The sequence below is a fragment of the Sebastes umbrosus genome, chromosome 1 (assembly GCF_015220745.1).
Source record: "Sebastes umbrosus isolate fSebUmb1 chromosome 1, fSebUmb1.pri, whole genome shotgun sequence".
Classification (NCBI taxonomy): Eukaryota; Metazoa; Chordata; class Actinopteri; order Perciformes; family Sebastidae; genus Sebastes; species Sebastes umbrosus.
This window is the reverse complement of record NC_051269.1, coordinates 22,985,434-23,005,247: the sequence shown is the minus strand read 5'-3', so window position 1 is coordinate 23,005,247 and position 19,814 is coordinate 22,985,434. Positions and strand designations below refer to the sequence as shown.

Below are 19,814 nucleotides of genomic sequence, written 5' to 3'. Positions count from 1 at the left end.
GGGACACAAACACTGGTCTCCTGAAAAAAATTTAAATTTGTATCTTTGTACACAAATCAATACATTAAATTTTGTGACTATTTCACAAACTGCTGTCTTACTGGACTGGTTGATGTTTCAAACTGATACTGATTTTGGTCCAAGAAGGGCACTGGTATGTTTCCATCCACCCTTTTTTATGCACACTTTCAATTGTGCATTTTAGAAAAAAGCGGAAGTTCCTTAGCTTTCCAATATAACTTTTCCAAATGTTTGCTGGTTCAATTCCAGTTGAGGGAAAATAAATACAACACACTATTATATATATACCACTGATCACTATTTTGACTAGGGCTGTCAATTGATTAAAATATTTAATCACAATTAATCACATGATTGTCCATAGTTAATCGTGATTGATCACAAATTAATCACACATTTTTTATCTGTTCAAAATGTACCTGAAAGCGAGATTTGTCAAGTATTTAATACTCTTATCAACATGGGAGTGGGCAAATATGCTTGCTTTATGCAAATGTATGAGTATAGTTATTATTGGAAAACAATTAACAACACAAAACAATGACAAATATTGTCCAGAAACCCTCACAGGTACTGCATTTGACATAAAAAATATGCTCAAATCATAACATGGCAAACTGCAGCCAAACAGGCAACAACAGCTGTCAGTGTGTCAGTGTGCTGACTTGACTATGACTTGTCCCAAACTGCATGTGATTATCATAAAGTGGGCATGTCTGTAAAGGGGAGACTCGTGGGTACCCATAGAATCCATTTTCATTCATATATCTTCGTCACAAGCTAGTATGACATGGTTGGTCATTAGGTTTTTGTAGTTTCATATGATACCAGTATCTTCACTCTAGCTTTAATACTGAGCCTGCTACAACCTAAAAATCACAAGTTATGTTCATGGGTTAAAGAAATTAGTGGCGTTAAAATGAATTTGTGTTAACGCGTTATTATCATGTTAACTTTGACAGCCCTAATTTTGACATAATTTGAGGGAATGATGCTCCTGAATGCAGAAAAAATATATAATATAAAAATGGGGTTTGATTCATTGATTAATAACTTTAAAACCAAAGAATAGAAATGAAAAAACACTTAACTTCACTAAAGACCTGAAAGCAAAAACTTGCAAAAACAGCACACCTTCGCTTTTAATTATTAATGTTAAAGCCCAGATTGTGGCTGAGTTATGAAGAACTGTTTACCAGTAGCCAACAGCAGAGCGCTGCACTGGGTGAAATATATATGAATGCAAAGCAGGACCAGGCTGATAAACAGCATACAGTGCGGATCAATCTTTGCCTGGAAAGAGGAAAAAACTTTTGTCAACTTTGTGTCTTTTCATTTGTGTTTACACCAGAGACTCTTTGTTCCATTTCAGAGAAGATGTCTCACATTTCAGTAAACTGTTATTTTTTTCTTTAAAGGAACAAAGAACAGTGAAGATCTGTCAGACGCAGCCACACTTTCTGTCTGCCTTGAAATAATCATGGCAGCTTTCTGTTGTAATGTAGTGTAACATGTATCTGTGATACAAAGGCATAAAGAAGCAGGAAAAAGAAACATGTCTGCTGGCTCAGAAATAATGTGTTAGTGAAGAATATTTGCATCAAGATTACATTGAATATTTCATTAATGCTGCTTCACAAAAACTCAGATAAGATACATTATCTATAGCATTTACTCAATTAATTATAAATTACATACGTCCATGGATGGATTACTTAACGGGCCTACCGGGCACAGGCCGAGGGGGCTAAGGTGTCTGGGCCCCCCTGGCCTTCACCTAGAAAATATCACTCTAAGAGACACATACCAACCAGAAAGACACTCAAAATGACACAAAGAAACATACAATTAATACAAAATAACCACAAAGACACAAAATAACCACAATTAGACACAAAATCACCACAGAGACACAACATGACTACAAAAAGACACAAAATGACAACGAAGGGACACAAAATGACAACAAAGTGACACAAAATGACTACAAAGAGACAAATAATGACAACGAAGTGACACAAAATGACTACAAAGAGACACAAAATTACTACAGAGACACAAAACAACAACAAAGAGACACAAAATGACAACGAAGAGACACAAAATGACAACGAACAGACACAAAATGACTACAAAGAGACACAAAATGACAACTAAGAGACACAAAATGACTACAAAGAGACACATAATAACCACAAAGATGCAAAATGACAACAGAGACAAAAAAAACCCAAAAAGAGACACAAAATGACTGATGAGAGAAAGGGGGGAAGAAAAGTTGGAAGGTGACAAAAATAAAGAGAGATTTTGGTAAAGTTTTTATTTTTTAAAATACATTTTAGTCGTCTTTTTTCGTCAAGAATATTGCATGTTTGACATTGTCACTGTCAGTGTTTAATGAGGTCGGTTACGTCATGTCACCGTCTCGTCTTAGTCATGGGAAAAAAAGGTTGTTGACGAAACATATTTCGTCATAGTTTTCATTACGAAATTAACACTGCCACAAAGAGACACAGAACAACCACAGAGAGACAAAAAATGACTAAGAAGAAACACAGATTGACCACAAAGAGACACAAAACAACTACAAAGACATAGGACGACCACAAAGAGACACAAAACGACTACAAAGAGACAAAAAACTACTACAAAGAGACACAGAACAACCACAAAGAGACACAAAGTGACCACAAAGAGACACAAAACGACAACCAAAGGGACATAAAAAGACCATAAAGAGACACAAAATCACCTAAGAGAGACACAAAACCACACAGCGATGTGTAACGACTACAAAGAGACGCAGAACAACAAAAAAGAGGCAAAAGCATCACAAAGTCAAATCTCATAATCCGCCCATGCATTGGTTGTTGATGGAGATGATAGTTGGTTTCCTTTAAGCTTCAAAGCAGGAAGGTTATCTTTTTCCCTTAGAACAAAAATGATCTTAACATTAAAGGTCATGATACACAGGTGACATTTTGAGTCAGTGTTGAAGGGAAATACTGACTGAAACAGTGCGGTCAACAGTATCTTTCCACTGCACTTGTGACGAAGTGACGAGGACTGTTATTATTGTATCTGCTGGGAGTTGATCCTATTTGCCTCGCTGCTCGTCTCTCCAGCACCTGGAAATACCAACCATCCCATCTCAGTGAAGGGCTTTATTTCAAAATGACACTGTTGGTGTATAAGTGCACTTTATTGTGGAATATGGCTCTTCTTTAATCTAGAAAGTAGGAACGTTTTGAGGAGAAGTTTTCCTTGAAATATTTAGTTGTAAATACTAGTTAGTAATCGTCTTTCAGATACAGAAATCTGAATAAAGCTGCTTCCTGCTGATGGAACCATGAATAAACAAAATGTTGATCTTGATCTGTGATGCTGTTTACACAGCTAAAATCAATGACAGTGACTCTTTGTATTCTGGTAGTCCTACAAATATTGTATTGTCTCATGAACCTACAAACAATATTTGAGCAAACATAAATCCGTCACCACACTGGAATAAATCCCGTCGTTATCGATGCTTTTCACCAGGCATCCCCACAGCCATGCTGGAGCCCACCAGGCCGTTACCCACCTTACCTTCACGACGGACACACTCCACCTCCGAACGCAAGCACGACCGTCACTCCCGACCGGCACGCCCGTCCGGCGACCGGCCAGCGCTGCCTGGAAATGGCAAACCCAACATCTGTGACGGCAACTTCAACACTGTGGCCTTCTTCAGGCGGGAGATGTTTGTCTTCAAGGTGAGCAGAGACACAGCATAAACACGGTGAATGCACATGAGGTCAGAGACAAGACGACGCATACAATCAGGTCACTGATCACGTCTGCTGCTCGGTGGCTTCACCTCTGAAGGCAGAATTTCAGAATTAGATCTTCAGCCATCACAAGGTGCAAATCTTAGTTGGAAAAGATGGAGATTCGTGTTAAAAATGTGTATTTTAATTCTATGAAATGCATAGTGTCTGTTGCAGTAAAGTAAATATAGACTGCAGTGGTCGGCAATCTTTTTGATTTGAAGTACCATTTTTTATTTGCTAAATTCGATATCCAGAGCTGTAATATAGCAGCAAACAACTGTTTTCTATGTAAAGTATAGAGAGGAGTAATGTCCACCTGAGCAGAGAATGAAGTCTCTCTCCCTCTGTGTGTGTTGTAATCTGAGCTTCTCTGTGCTTTGTTGACATAGCCGGGCCAGCGGCCTTTTAGTGCATGTTCGTACATGAACTGTGAGCGTGCCCCACCGGCTAGTTCACGGTTGCCGCTCTGCACTGCACGCATACGGCAGTGACAGCTGATAGCGCTGTCCCGACTGACGGCGCCGTTGCGGAATCATAGCGCCACCCTCCGGTTCCCCCCAGGTAAACACTGCTAGCTTTGTCAGCACTTTCACTGTTATTTTCACTGTTAGCATCGTTAGCTGCTCAGCTGTCACCATGTTGAGAGCCGTGTGGAGGCAATAGAAATGCTCCCAATCCCACAGTTATCACTTTTAGTTAGTGTGCCATATCAACATTACGGTTAACATTAAATTTAATTATAACCTGACATAGGGTGACCATATTTTCAAACCCCCAAACCGGGACCCTTAAGTGTACTGCACGTTCATGCATAGCGCATGCACCATATGTGTTTTCATCAGGATGGCCAACTTGGCGCACCTGTGTCTTTCTCCCCCTTTAACCACAGGGCTAACAATCTCTATCACATCATGTTGCTCACCACAGCCACACATGTACCTGTAGGCTATTATAATTTAAATGGAGCTCCAGACAACATTTTGGCCAGGATGGAGACACTGGGTGAAAGTCTGACAGGAGCAGATGGTGTCCTGAGGGAGTTATAAGCAGAGCAAAAGTTTTAAGTGATTCACAATGTTTTGTGAATCACTACACACCTGTTGATGCGCAGAAGAAACTTTGTAAAGTTTGTTGTATTTTACAACAGTCTGATGCTGGTTGCATAAAATGCAAACCGGGCTGCTGGCTCTCTATATACTTATCTCGTGTGCACAAATGAATTAATGAGTGGGACAGAACATGATAAACATCTATGTAAGTATGATATTGTTTGTTTAATTGTGGTGAAAACCGGGACAATTTGTTAGTGACTGTTGAAAACCGGGACATTTGAGTGTTTTACAGATATTTGTCGTGACTCAGGACACCCAGCTTGAAACTGGGACAGTCCCGGTCACCGTAACCTGATATCAAAATTGACATCTCCAGCAGATCTGTAATTCTATTCCATACATGTGTGCATAGCAACATTTTGCTCCCATAATCAAGACATTATAATTATATATGAGGGCACTATATAAGAAGGCTGCCATCCTTATGAAAACATCCACATCTGAGTTGAAATCATTAATCCTACCAACCTTCCACCAATCTTGATCATTAGCAATAAAATTAACAAATTCTGCAAAAAAGACAATGAATACTAGCCAATCAGGGGCAGAGTACGGCGGGTCTTCGCGGAAAAAAATCGATCAAACTACCATAAATAGCAGGCAATGGCTGTGAAGGAGGTAATTTGGCATGCGGATGAGAGGGCACGTCAACATTTCCCAAAAAATCTTCTGCACACTTACTGCTAGTCTGCCATTGATTAAGCTACTGCGTGAAATTAGTGGCGTTATAACAAATTTGCATTAACGCGTTATTATTGCGTTAGCTTTGACAGCCATATTGTCATCACTTGATCTCATTTCGGTTTCCAATGACCGTGTTTATTGCCTCCTAATGTGTTACTAATTATATATATATGCTAAGGATTATAATATAATTTTATGAGTAATATTTTGAGTAAAAGTTTTTCTCAGGTGGAGTTGAACAGCGGCCAAAGTAAATATTTAGTAATCAAGATCACAATGTCATGATTTCTTTTCTGAGCTTAGTGACCTCATACGAATCCCACCTCTGAGTCTATGGGCTCTTCTTTACTCCATCTGAAGGTTAAAACGTTTAAATGTTTAAATCACAAATATCAAATGCGTTAAGCCATCAAACTTTTTAGGAATCTTGGGTGTATTTTTCTGCTAAAGGTTAACAATTGTGATGCAGACACACACTCCTTTGTGTGTAATTGAATGGGCGTTAGCTGCTGCAGAGGGTGAGTCATACGGCCGTGAGTTGCTGTATAAAACAGGGGGGATTTTAGATGAAGCTTAATTGAACATTAAGCGGGGAGGATGCAGGACTCTAAGCGGCCTATGAGCGAGGCACGGTCGCTCTGCAGCTCAGGAAGAAACCAGACACTGGCAACGTTATGGGTTCGATTCCCACTGGAGCAGCCCGTGCTAAAAATGTGCGCTCTCATAGTGCTGCAGATGAAAGAATCAGCCCAGAGGCATATGGTGCTATCTAGCCTGTGATCATTAGCGCCAGGTATGTGCTCCCTCCCAGTATAGTTAGTAACTGATTAACTGTGTGTTTGAAATATTATACATGTGTGTGTGTGTGTGTGAGAGAGAGAGAGAGAGAGAGAGAGGGAGTTACACACTGAGGACCAGCGTAGCAGAGGAAGAAAAATCCATTTTGATGTCTCTGATCTTTAAACTGAATGTTAGAAAAGGTCACAGACCCGTCTAGCTCTCCGTCTGTCCGCCATCCTGCCTGTCGATGTGTGTCTTTCTCTTTTCTATCTGCTCCCCTGTCTGTCTCCTCTCTTGTGGATTCCTATCTATCTGACAAATTATCCCATTTCTCTTTTAACCGCTCTGCCTGTCTGTCTGTCTGTCTGTCTGTCTGTCCACCTACCTGTCTCCTCATCTGTCTGTCTCTCTCTGGTCCCCTCTGTTTTACTTTGTCTATCTGTCTGTATTTCTGTCTCTCTAAAGGCTAGCCCACACTAAACGATTTCTCTTTTAGTTAACATCTTAACAGATGTTGAAAATGTGAGAGACCCCACACATAACAACATGTTATGTTAAATTTACCAGTTTTGTTCCTATAGTGTGCGGAGAGCAACGATTTCGCCAAAACAGCCCATCACACACAAACAGATTCATTCATGAACAACAAGTCCCGACTAAAAAAACGGGAATCTCACAAAATCTCTCGCGATCAAACGTGACTTTAGTTTAAACAAACATGGTGGACGATGGGCAGGAAGAATTAGCGATGTTAGTTTTTGCGCTACTTTGTCCTGAAAATTCACGACAGATGGATGGAGACACGTTAAAGGGACTCTATGTAAGAATCAGAAATTGCTTGTTAACAGCGACACCTGTGGCCGTTAAATCAACCAAAGTCAGAGTCCTGTTGCTCGCGCTTACGCTTGTGCTCGCTCTACATGGACATGAAGGAGCATTGATCAACACAGTGAGGTGACACACGTCAGCTAAAATCACAATATCACTCTATATTTCACCTGCTTGGCAGTAATGTTAGCTGACCAGACCAGGGGTTGTCCTTCCGCTTCAGTCGGCTTGGTTCTCAACTGGCTATCGTTCTTTCCCACGTGACTGTGTCATCGGCTGTCCTCAGGGCTCCCCACACACAACAGGATATCCGATCATAAATATTGAACATGTTTAATATTTACGGTTTGAAATCGGTGTGGCCAGGATGGACTTCTGAGCCGATCAGGGGATGAAAAAAACACTCTTAACATACCTCACACCACAGAAATATCTGATAAAGATAATCTTTAGAACCATCAAAAAATCAGGGCTTTGCTGATGAATGTCAGAAGGGGGGAATAAGGCACAAAATCGGCTTTATTCTCATGTAGTGTATATATGGTATTACTCGATGAAGACAAATAATGTATGAATAATTAACAACTGGATTAGAAAAAAGAATAACACAGTGTATCTGTTGCTGACTTCGATAGCTTTGTTTGTCCAAATTGAGGGAGCTGGTACACAGAAAGGTGTCTTTAGTCTTAATCCCTTTGGTCTCGTCATTGGACTTAATGAACAGGTCGTGCGGTAATCGCAGGTTTGGCGGTTCAATCCCTGGTTCCTCCTCAGCACCTTGCATAGTCTCGCTGGCATCGGTGTTGTGAGCGTGCAGTCTATTTGTCAATATGTCAGTGCATTTCATAACGACCAATATAGCATTTCTAAAAATAGTCATATTAATATATATTGTATATACTGTATAGTATATAAAATGTTATAATATGTGCAACAATAAACTGTGGATGGTTAGAACAGAATAAAGTCAAACTGGGAGCAGCTGCTACAGTTGCAGTGGGCATAAATTAGATATAGTCAGAGATATTTTAGGCTCAGGTGTGTACTGTGTATATATATATAATACTGCATATACATTTTATGTGGATCAGCTATTTCAAACTGGGTCATTACCTGCTTAGTAGCATGCAGGTGTGTACGCTGGTGTTCGTGCTGGTGTAGTAAGAAGCTGTGACAATATACGGTATGTCAGTCGGCTCACGCTGTGTAACCATGACGTTCTGGCACGGGAGCTTTCCAACAAATAATCTCCCCTTACCTCTCGCTGTCTGTTGTAAACTGTCTATTAAAGCAGCCTTCCACCCAAAATATCTGAAAGTTGTAGCATATTTCTTTAAAAAATTGTGGAGGTGGAGTGTATGTTTTTCTTGAAATAAAGTCATCCTAAAACCTTGGTGGTCATCCTGAAGACTTCTCTTAAGACTAATGTTTGCATGGAATAAATGTGGAATCTGTAGAGTAACATTCAGAAAAAAAGTTCAAGTTCATTTACTTTGTCGGAAGTCTTCATTTACAGGCCCGGTGCTGCCGTAATCCCATTAAAAGCTGAAATTTGATGCTTAAATGTCAGCCCAGTCGCCAGTAAAAACTGTTGGCATTGTACATTTCTGCAAACCACGGGATACAACTCAATTTTGGCCGTTTTTGCATTCAGTCGGAGCAGGTGACGTAGTACAATGGCGACCATTATTGAAAATTATGTGGCATTACAATGAGTATAACAAGCGAGAAAGTCCACTCTGGACGGGTGGGAGTGGTGATGGCTGGGCCAACAAAAAACACAGGACTTTTCAATTAATCGATTAAATTATATAATTACTATTAATCGCATGATTGTCCATAGTTAATCTCAATTAATCACAAATTAATAGCAAATTTTTATCTGTTCAAAATGTATTTTAAAGGGAGATTGTCAAGTATTTAATACTCTTATCAACATGAGAGTGGGCAAATATGCTGCTTTATGCAAATGCATGTATATATTTATTATTGGAAATCAATTAATAACACAAAACAATGAGAAATATTATCCAGAAACCCTCACAATGTGAAAACAATTTGACAATTGAAAGGTGTCTCCGGTAGTGATGAACCTACAGAAAATGACCATCTGAATCAGCTCCCCTCGGCTTAATGGAGCTTTATCTTGAGTTTCAGCTCATTCAGCTCACAGCTTTACTGTTCTGGTTCACTCTCACTGATCTCATAGCGTCACTTTCAGAGAAGAAGCTATAAAAAGCTACTGTTTTTTATTATTATTACTATTATTATTGTCTGAACATGGCTTCATAATAGGGATGCTAATTTAGAATTTTTTTTTTAACCGATAACCGACCCTCGTTAACCGACTCTCGTTAACCGACCCTCGTTAACCGATTGTTAACCGTTGACCGACAAGATTAGTGCGTTTCACACAGCGGTGCTATTTTTAGTACCTTACAAGCCATCTAGATGCAAAAAGAAGCCGATGCACAAACATGTTAAATCCATCATTTATCACCAGCTGCAGTGTATGCACAAAACAAACAACTGAGTCCCCAGTTCACCTGTCTGGGAGAGTTACTGTAGCAGCCGTGACGCTGCGTGTATTGTCCCAGTAAGTCTCCAGCACATTATTTAGCTGCGAGATTGTCAGCTGTTTGTCTGCCTGGCGTACTCAGTGAGTACGGCGTAACTTTAGCGAGTGTCAGGTCGAGAGACAGAACGTGTGTGTGTGGCGGCGATGAACTCTTGTCAACCCAGCGTGACATTAGCGAGTGTCCGACAGACTGCATGTGTGTGGCGGCGGTGAGTGTGGGGTTGTTGGTGGTGTTATAGCTGTGAACATAAAAGTGCAGTGTGTGTACAGTTTATTCGTTGGTGAATAAATGCAACAACTCCTCAGACCCAAGCCAAGCTCCCGTCTCTTGCCAGCCGTCTGCCGACTAAAGTGAAGGTGGTTAGCTCAGACTCTCTTAAGGTGGGCTGTTAAGGTGGACCAGCTATTCTCCTTTAAGTGACAAGCCGCTCCTCTGAGTTTTGAGCTTTTTATTTCATCTTTAATGTTTATTTTAACCGTCTAACCGATAGCATTAATCGGTTAAAATTCTTAATGTCGATTAACGGTTTGACCGGTTAATTATTAACTCCCCTACTTCATAAGAGCCATTATTTAAATTTTCCAAACACTTCTTCTCAGAGGTGGAGCGATGGTGCAGGAAGGGTGTAGGTCTGTGGCATCATGTACTGAGGGAGTTTATGGCCCTGAAAGAAACACAAAAGCTTTTCTATAACTTCAAAAATGCATCATCATCATCATCGATCAGAAAAACAAGGCCAATTTTCTTTTCCCTTTAACTCCGGGACAGAAGCGTATTAGGACATAAAGAGCACTGAGAGCCAGTGGGTGTTTGAAAGCAGACACTCATTATGGGATGTTTCCTTGGTGAGAAACACTCATGGTTTCTTTTGCTAGATATGAGAAGCATTGATTTTCTTTTTTTTTCTCTCTTCGGGTTCGCACAGAAAAGCATTAGCGGCCAGTGGATGATGTCGGATCATTTGAGATGGAGTCTGTGTGTGTGTGTGTGTAGCGCTCAGTGGGGACTGCGCTTGGCTGTGTCCTAGATTCACCGAAGCCAAATGATAATGAGCTAAGATTGCTGCTCGCCTTCTTCTCCTCCTCTTCTTCCTCCCTCTTTCTCTGCTTTGCTTCTTTCCTCTCGTCTCTTCGCTTCCTTTCCTTTTAACATCTCTTTCCTCCTGCGCCTCCCGCTTCCTTTACTTCCTCCTCGTACCTTGCATCACCTCGCTCGTCTCATCTTTGTCTTCTGTTCCCGTCTGTTCGTCATATTCCCTCTCCTCTCACTCATTGTTTTTCGTCTGCTTTTTTCACGCCTTCATCTTTTCATTCCTACCTCCATGATACCTTGTTTGAATTATGGGCGAGACTTCATTCATTTCACTGAAGCTGTGTCCGCGAGAGTTAGCGGCTTCCTCTTTTCTTAGGGCTTTTATGGGGAATAAATTATGTGGGAAAAATACCTTCTGGAGTAAAACACAGGACTGCCTCAGATGGTTCCCATAGAAAAGCTGTGATGAACGGCGGCTGTGCGCTGCACTTTACCAGAGGTGAAGAAGATAACCAGACGTGCGTTTGGCAAACCAACCAGTCAGTCTTCATCCTTGAAGTCTTTTCTCTTGTAAAACCAAAAAATATGGTTTGGAAAGACTTCCGATAAAGCATAAATATCATCCTTGTGTTGCCTGTCAAAGTACGTTTTCATATGCATCTTCTTCGCCTCATTGCAACGTATAAACAGTTGGTATGATATCTTACGAAAAGTTATTCCTAATTTTTCTTGCATTTCCTACAAATGCCCAGCAACACGTGTCAATTTCCGCTCGTTACATGCATGCAGTCTTTTCAAAATAAACTTGTCTTCACAAGAAACAACTTGGTTAGGTTTTGGAAAATATCATGGTTTACGTTAAAATAACTACACAAGTGACGTTACGTAAGGAAGTTAGGTGACACGGGATGCAAACAGTGGTCTCTTGGGTAAAAGTCCAGTGTTTTTTGACCTACCCATCCACTCCGACCTCTTCCCTACAGAGAGGCAAAGTCTTTCACCTTCTAGTGGACCCCATGGGACCTTATTTCGGTTTGTCGTAGTATCATTTAGTTTTGTGTGAAACCGCTCCGTGAACTACATCTCACGTTATCTTACCTGATGTGTTTTATCCAGTGACTCGTGGTCTTTTTATCAGCCAGGAAGAACCCATTACGCTCTGGTTGGTTTGCCAAATATGGGTCTGGTTAACCGCCCCAGCCCCAGTAAACAGCACCCCACAGCCGCTTCCCTGAGCTTTTCTATGGGAACCTTCCCAGAACTCAGTGGATGAGACATGTTATGAGCACTATAAACTAAATCATTGATCGTCTTTCTGACATTTAATGATGACTGAGGTATCACTGCACACTCTACAGGTAAATGTACTATGAATTATTGATACTGGCTCTATAAATGACCACAGCTGCCCGTAATGGCCGCTGCTCTGGCACTGTTGAAGAACTTTGCTACTGTGGTGCAAATCACCTAAATTGCACTACTTCTTTGCTGCTCTTTTCGGGTGGAGCATGCAGAGGTATTGATATATAAATGGTTGATTAGGGCGTGTCTACATCCATTTATGGTTAACTGCAGGAGTTGAAATCGTGCACCTTTGCCCACTTCCAGAGATTTATAAAACAGAAGCATGCGTACACACGGCTTTGTAAGTCCCCGATTGTCTTTGCAGCAGTATTTCGAATTTTGTTTCATAATGCCAGGTTGCTGTAGGTTTAGTACAAGTGTTTCCAATGATATTGAATTTCTAACTTGTGACTTGTTGTGTTGCAGGACCGGTGGTTTTGGCGTTTGAGGAACAACAAGGTGCAGGAGGGTTATCCCATGCAGATCGATCAGTTCTGGAAAGGCCTGCCACCTCGCATCGACGCCGCTTACGAGAGATCTGACGGCAAATTTGTCTTCTTCAAAGGTACGAGGAAAACTATTAAGATGTGTACAAACATTTGCCTTTTTTGTCCTCACATATTCAACATCAATGAATCACAGTTCTGCCTAGAACTAGGCCTTTCGTCTCATGGGTCCAGACATATATACAGAGGTGCAGTAAAGACTGGGTTATATTTGTCAAACTTTTGCACCAATTTATATATATTTTTTTGTCATTTCAGTGGCTTCATTTTCAAAAACTTAGATATAACTAAAGAGTCTTGCAGTGCAGCTAACAGTGTGCTAACATATGAAGGAAGGTGTTAAGAGAGAGTAACTGGTATCACACACTTTTTGGCACGACTACATGTTGCTTGAGAACTCATTACGTATCACTGATCTCTCACCAGATGTTCAGTCTGACTCTATTTTAGCTTGCTCACTTGCAGTTCCAATTAGCTATTTATGTCATTATAAAGTTATGATGTGTCTGTCGGCTCCTGCAAGCTGTCACTGATCTCACTGGGGTTAATTAGGCATTAAATATTTAATATACCATTAGAAAGTGGGTCAGGTCTTTAAAGGTACATTTGATATTTGATAACATTCAGCCACTAGATGTCCCATTCTCCCTCCACCGTTCCATTGCATTCACTTCACAACAAATGGTTGCCAGTTCATTGCACAACCTGCACATTTTGTGGTCGAGTGTTGTGACTCAGACAGACAGTCATGTCAAGTGATGAATCTTTCGTGGTAGAGTAAAAGTCATTTTGGATCAGCTGTTCTAGCGCGGAGCATCATGAAACACACTTGATTCAAACTGGACAGAAATAAAATAAAACTCACCAAAACCGTCTCGGTGTTCAACTAAGGCCATTTCGGTAGAGACATTAAATATGACAATAGAATACACATTTTGTTTTACTTTTGTATGGCCCTTTGTAGGCGGACCTTTAACTGGCATCCGGTAGACGCTTTCAGTCCAAAATGGCGGAAGCGTAGCTTTGCTGCTGGGCTCTGATGTTGCAATGGAACAAACATTGACTTTCACTTCTTATCAATAAGTTCTTTGATGACGTTAGGTAACTGGACGCAACTGTAATTAATGCTAAGATGCTAACGTAGCTCCTCAGGGATTGAAGCTGTTATTTTTCTCTTTTTGACAAAGTAACCGGTGACACCACATTAGTTAAGGTTGTAAGGACTATGGCTGTTGGTAGTTGTTGGTCGTTTTGTTTAAATATGTCAAATTGTAATTTAATTGGTTATTGTTATTCAAACGTTTAAGTTAAGACAGCTAATATGTGCTAACGTCAGTTGTCACTTGTTGCCACAGTAAATATTCACTTATCCTGCAGTCTGATGGAGACACCAGTGTCAAACTGAGCCATTTATCTGTTTTTTCCACACTTAACTGGCAACTCTGATGACACAGATATACCACTCGATATCAATGTCATTATACTATTGGCTCACAAGCCTTGTTAGAAGTGGGAACCAAACGTCAGATATCTTCTACAGATGTAAACAAAACATTCATTTTGGACCCGTCAAATTTTTTCAAATGATTAATTGACTGTCATAATCATTTTTTGAGGATCAGCCATACTTTTATTGAGTATTTTTCTAAAAGCTGATTGATGATTGGTCTACATAGAAAAATGTTATCAATATAACCTTTAAGTTTTGATTGTGTGTGACAGTTTCATTTCTCTCACAAGTATAAGCAGTCAGTTTGGCTGAATGGGGAGTTTTTTCTCACAAAGCTTTCTCCGAAAATCAGCCAATTTTGCTCACAGTCAAAACTTTTCTCAAACAAATCTCTGTCTACCATCTGCTCCAGTGTTATTAGACCCTGTCCTGCTCTCTACGTGCCCTCCTCCTCCTGAAAATATATTTAATAAAGTGTGAAATAGAGAATGGCAATGCAGCAGGGAGCACCCGGCCTAAAGTAATAGAATTTTAGTCTATGTATGAAACCTCCCTCATCCGCTGCCTGCTGACTGTGGATTCACTCATCTCTCTCTCTCTCTCTCTCTCTCTCTCTCTCTCTCTCTCTCTCTCTCTCTCTCTCTCTGCTGCTTCCATCTCTATCTCACTCTTTCTCACTTTTTCTGTACCTCACACACACACACTAACACACACACACTAACACACACCGACTTCTGATGGAGTGTCCTGCTATCGCGGCCAGCCAGGAGCAGATATTAATAGCTTTGCTCTCTCAGCTGCCGACTCGCTCACTCACTCACACACACACACACACGCACAAAGACGCCCAGTAATGCTTCTTGCACACATTGTGGATACATGGACACACACACACACACACATACAGAGAATTAGGAGGATTTGTTGTCTGTCAACGTGTGTCTGTTTGTTGTTTGCAGGCAATTCTCTTCTCCATGAGCTCACACAGGGTGACATGAGGCTAAAACTACACTTTCAGTATTTCCCGGTTCATAGGGCTTCATTTTGAAATCTTCTATTTTGACTTAGTGGTGTGCACAAAAACAGTACTACCCAATAATCCTTAGGCCGTAAGGCACGACAGCTGAGAGATCACTTATACCGCTCATCAGTGGTGGAAGGTAACTCAAGTATTGTACTTAAGTACAATTTGGAGTACTTATGGGACAAAAACTCACTTTTTCAGTGCTTGTGCACATACAGTTGGGTATCTGGAGTACCAACCCACAAACTGAAATAAGACAAAGCAGTCAGTTTTTTGTGGGCTGCCTAGATCAGAAAACATGTGATTCAAAAAGCCATTCAGATTCGGCTCCCCTTCCTATGTCACATGCAGGCTCATTAGAATATAACGCCCACAGCTTGAGAACTACCTTTGCAAAGGTGCACCATAATTTTCTCCAAAGCCAATATGCCCTTTTCATAGCAGCCATTTTGACATGTAATTGCAGGGTAAACACAGGTGTAATTGATACATTTAATTATGGTCCTGTTCTATTTAGTATCACAGCTATTCCAGTGAGCCAGTATGCACAATACCAGGGCCCTGGCACACCTAAATGGAACAGGGCCATAATTCATGTTATTAATTGCACCTGTGAAAATGTTTTTTTGGGAGGGGGTTTAAAGAGACAGGCGCTAAAACAGAGCTTTTCAGACAAAGGGTGAATACAGGTATATTCAGACAGACAGTATGAGAAAAATAATGTGTTTTGAACATTAAAGCATGTAAACATGTTCTAGTAGAAACCCAAAATACAAGTTTGAACCTGAAAATGAGCATGATATGTCACCTTTAGGTCCCACATTGGATGCTACTTTACACTTATACTCCACCACATTTCAGAGGGAAATATTGAACTTTTATTCCATTAGTAGACGTTCTCAGGGCCGGCTTAAGGCATACAGTAGTAAAAAAAAAAAGAATGCCAGTGGACGCCCTTCCTCATTTTCTGCTTTGAAATAACAAAGAGACAGAAATACACTTTTCACTCCTGTAACTTATGTTATAATAAATGCAGTTATTTATGGAAATAAAAATCTTAATTTTTGTCTTAAACTAGGGCTGTTAATCGATTCAAATATTTAATCGCGATTAATCATGATTGTCCATTTTTAATCGCGATTAATTGGAAAACTAATCACACATTTATCTGTTTAAAATGTACCTGTAAGGAAGATTTATCAATTATTTAATACTCTTATCAACATGGAAGTGGACAAATATACTTGCTTTATGCAAATGTATGTATATATTTGTTATTATAGCTTTAAAACTGAGCCCATTGAAATCTCCGAAATATCGATTGCGGTGATACATAAATGAAATTAGTGATGTTAAAACGATTTTGCATTAACGCGTTATTATCGGGTTAACTTTGACAGCCCTACTTTAAACCATTGTGATGTCTGATGTGTGTTGTGGTTTACAGGGGTTTAAATTTGAATTTTGCCTAGAGCACCAAAAGGGCTAGAGCCAGCCCTGGATGCTGTGGAGCATTTGATCGAAAAGTTTTAAATCTCAATTTATCAGCTTACATGGATGAGAAGTCCTCAAAGTGGTAAAGTGGTCAGAAAAATGGTAATGAGCATCTACAGTTCCCTGACAATTAGGCAAACTGCTGAGGGAGATCGTGTGATGCGATTGAAAGCTCCAGAACAGCTCCTAATGGGCCTTGTGGTGAGATTGTTTTGTCAGCTGCTGCTTTCAAGGTCAAGAATGAACTTTCAATTGCAATTTTCACCTAGATTTGAAGTCCCCACACACCCACAATGTGTTGTTTTCTGCTCATAAAAAGAACTCTATCTCTTTTGGTTTCAGTAAACAAGGTTTTCTTGAGAAAAGCTCAGGAAATATATAAAGTGAAGAGAAAACACTGCACAATGCGCAGCTCATTTGTCCCTTTAAGTACATTTAAAAAAGGTCGTCAGATTACAGATTGCTTGTATTTCAAATGGTACTTTAGAAACTGACTTTGCATTTTACTTTTTTTTATCTAATTTTCACCCGTTTTTTTTATAGTCAAGATTACAAAAATAATATTTATTGCTTGAGTTTATTGTTGGATAATATACAAGCACAGCTGGGCCACAGTGGCAATGTATGTACTCCTGGCTCCTCAAGGCATTATAATGATAAAGGCACCCGCTATGGGCTATACTTATCTATCAGTATCTTCTCAGTAATATGTACAGTGCATTTAAAACCGTTACAGCTGAGTCCAGCTGCATTAAATGCCTGGAGGAAAGCAATTAGTGTCTTTGTTTGTATTCATTGTTCCCTTATGTTTTTTTTTTGTATTTCAGAAGATGAGTACAGGCTGTTCAAAGGAGTTGCTGTCAAGTCAGGCTAATTTAATTGCCTAGTAAAAGAGCCTTTATAGAGTAGTTGTATGATTTAACCACCGGTTTTTAATCTCTCTTTATATTTCCCACATCTATCATCTGAACATAAGAACTGGATATTTAACAAAGCTGCAGAGGAGCTGTTTAATCTTCACAGTTTTCTCAGTGAAGTAGAAAGCAGCTACTGAGTTGTACTACAGTGTATTTTTCGTGCGTTTTCCTACGAATGTTCAGCAACACGTAACACACGTGGCTTAGGTAACATACTTAGTAAGGAAACAATCCCAGTTTGGGTTAAAATAACACCGGAAGTGCAGTAACTTATGTGACAAATAAATCAACTTTGACTTCTGGTTTCACAGACAAACACTAGTCTCCTGGGCAAATGTCCTGTGTTTTTGACCCACCCATCCACACTGACCTTCTCCCTATGCAGCGTTCTCTACTCTGTATACTTCCAGATTCACAATTATGTGGATTACATACGAATTAATTTCGCGCTGACCATCGCAGAAAAAAAATTGAAATTCGAATCAATACATTGAATTTTGTGACTATTTCACAAACTGCTGTGCGACTGGGCTGGACAATAACGCTTTAACGCTAATTTGTTTTAACGCCACTAATTTCTTTAACGCATTAATGCAACTTGCGATTATGGAGGTTGTAGCAGGCTCGGAGCTAGAGCGAAAGAGTTCAAGCTAAAGCTAGACTGAAGATACTGACATCATATGAAACTAGATAGCCTAAGGAATCCATTGGTATCACCCATACCAACCATCATCAACCATCATACTAGCTTTTCACTCTAAATTTTGCAGAGGAAAAACTTGCATGGCCTTTTTCAAAGGGGTCCCTTGACCTCTGACCTCATGATATGTGAATGAAAATGGGTTCTATGGGTACCCACGAGTCTCTCCTTTACAGACATGCCCACTTTATGATAATCACATGCAGTTTGAGTCAAGTCATAGTCAAGTCAGCACACTGACACACTGACAGCTGTTGTTGCCTGTTGGGCTTGAGTTTGCCATGTTATGATTTCAGCATATTTTGTATGCTAAATGCAGTACCTGTGAGGGTTTCCGGACAATATCTGTCATTGTTTTATGTTGTTAATGGATTCCAATTATAAATATATATATACATTTGCATAAAGAAAGCTTATTTGCCCTCTCCCATGTTGATAAGAGTATTACATATTTGACAAATCTCCCTTTAAGGTACATTTTGAACAGATAAAAAATTAATTTTCGATTAAATATTTCAATCGATTAACAGCCCTAAAAAAAACCTTAATTGGATTTATTTCTGAAGGTTAAGGTTATGTTTATGTTTTCACCTCTTTTGTTTTTGCACATGTTGGTGCTGATCTGGATCCTGCATTTCAACCATTAGATAATCACTTATAAATATTAAACTAAGGGTGAAAAATACATGATTCAAAATCCTCAGGGTTTGTCTGGACATTAAAGAAATCAACGCAACTCAGACTTTAATGACATGAGTGACATCTGTGGTTGTAAATGCACCTTAAAGAACAAAACAGAAGTGCTGACTTATCTTTTCCCACATCCTCTAGGCGATAAGTACTGGGTGTTTAAGGAGGTGACGGCTGAGCCAGGTTACCCTCACAGCCTGGTGGAGCTGGGCAGCTGCCTCCCCAAAGATGGCATCGACACAGCGCTGCGCTGGGAGCCGGTTGGGAAAACGTACTTCTTCAAAGGGGACCAGTACTGGCGCTACAATGAGGAGAAGCGCACGGCCGACCCAGGATACCCCAAATCCATCGCTGTGTGGAAGGGAATACCGGACGCACCGCAGGGGGCCTTCATCAGCAGGGAGGGATGTGAGTATTCAGTTTGGTGCATCATCATCATTCATAGCAAGACATTCATTTATACAGCACAATCCATACACTTGGCATTTTCAAAAAACCTTACAGACATTTATACTTTAAAAGAGAGTGGAAACAAATGTTTGATTTAAAGAAAGTGTGAACATATACACAAATGTTTAGGCAAAACTGATATATAAAATGAAAATAAAGACGTGAACAAATGACACAAACAACCTCAATCCTATTACATACGTCAGGATTAGATGTCGTGCGTTGCGTTTGAATTAATTGAAAGAAATGACGTGTTCTCATTCATTCAAACATTTTTGAAGAAGTGACAACCTGTGTGTGTCCTGATGTGCGTTTGAAAGACACCCATAGTCATTGTCAGTGGGGCTTTGTATTGGCAAGAATATGGCGATACGATACGTATCATGATATG

The 19,814-nt window shown here is 40.0% G+C and overlaps 1 protein-coding gene across 1 annotated transcript in view; it reads left to right on the top strand.

Annotated features, from left to right (window-relative positions):
• The window catches only part of mmp24 (matrix metallopeptidase 24), a 91,092-nt gene that overhangs the window by 64,560 nt on the left and 6,718 nt on the right, over nt 1–19,814 (top strand). Inside the window, exons 7-9 of the mRNA XM_037769087.1 lie at nt 3,562–3,776; nt 12,619–12,757; nt 19,115–19,381. Of these exons, the coding sequence (XP_037625015.1) occupies nt 3,562–3,776; nt 12,619–12,757; nt 19,115–19,381 (621 nt within the window). The remainder of the gene's footprint in view (nt 1–3,561; nt 3,777–12,618; nt 12,758–19,114; nt 19,382–19,814) is intronic.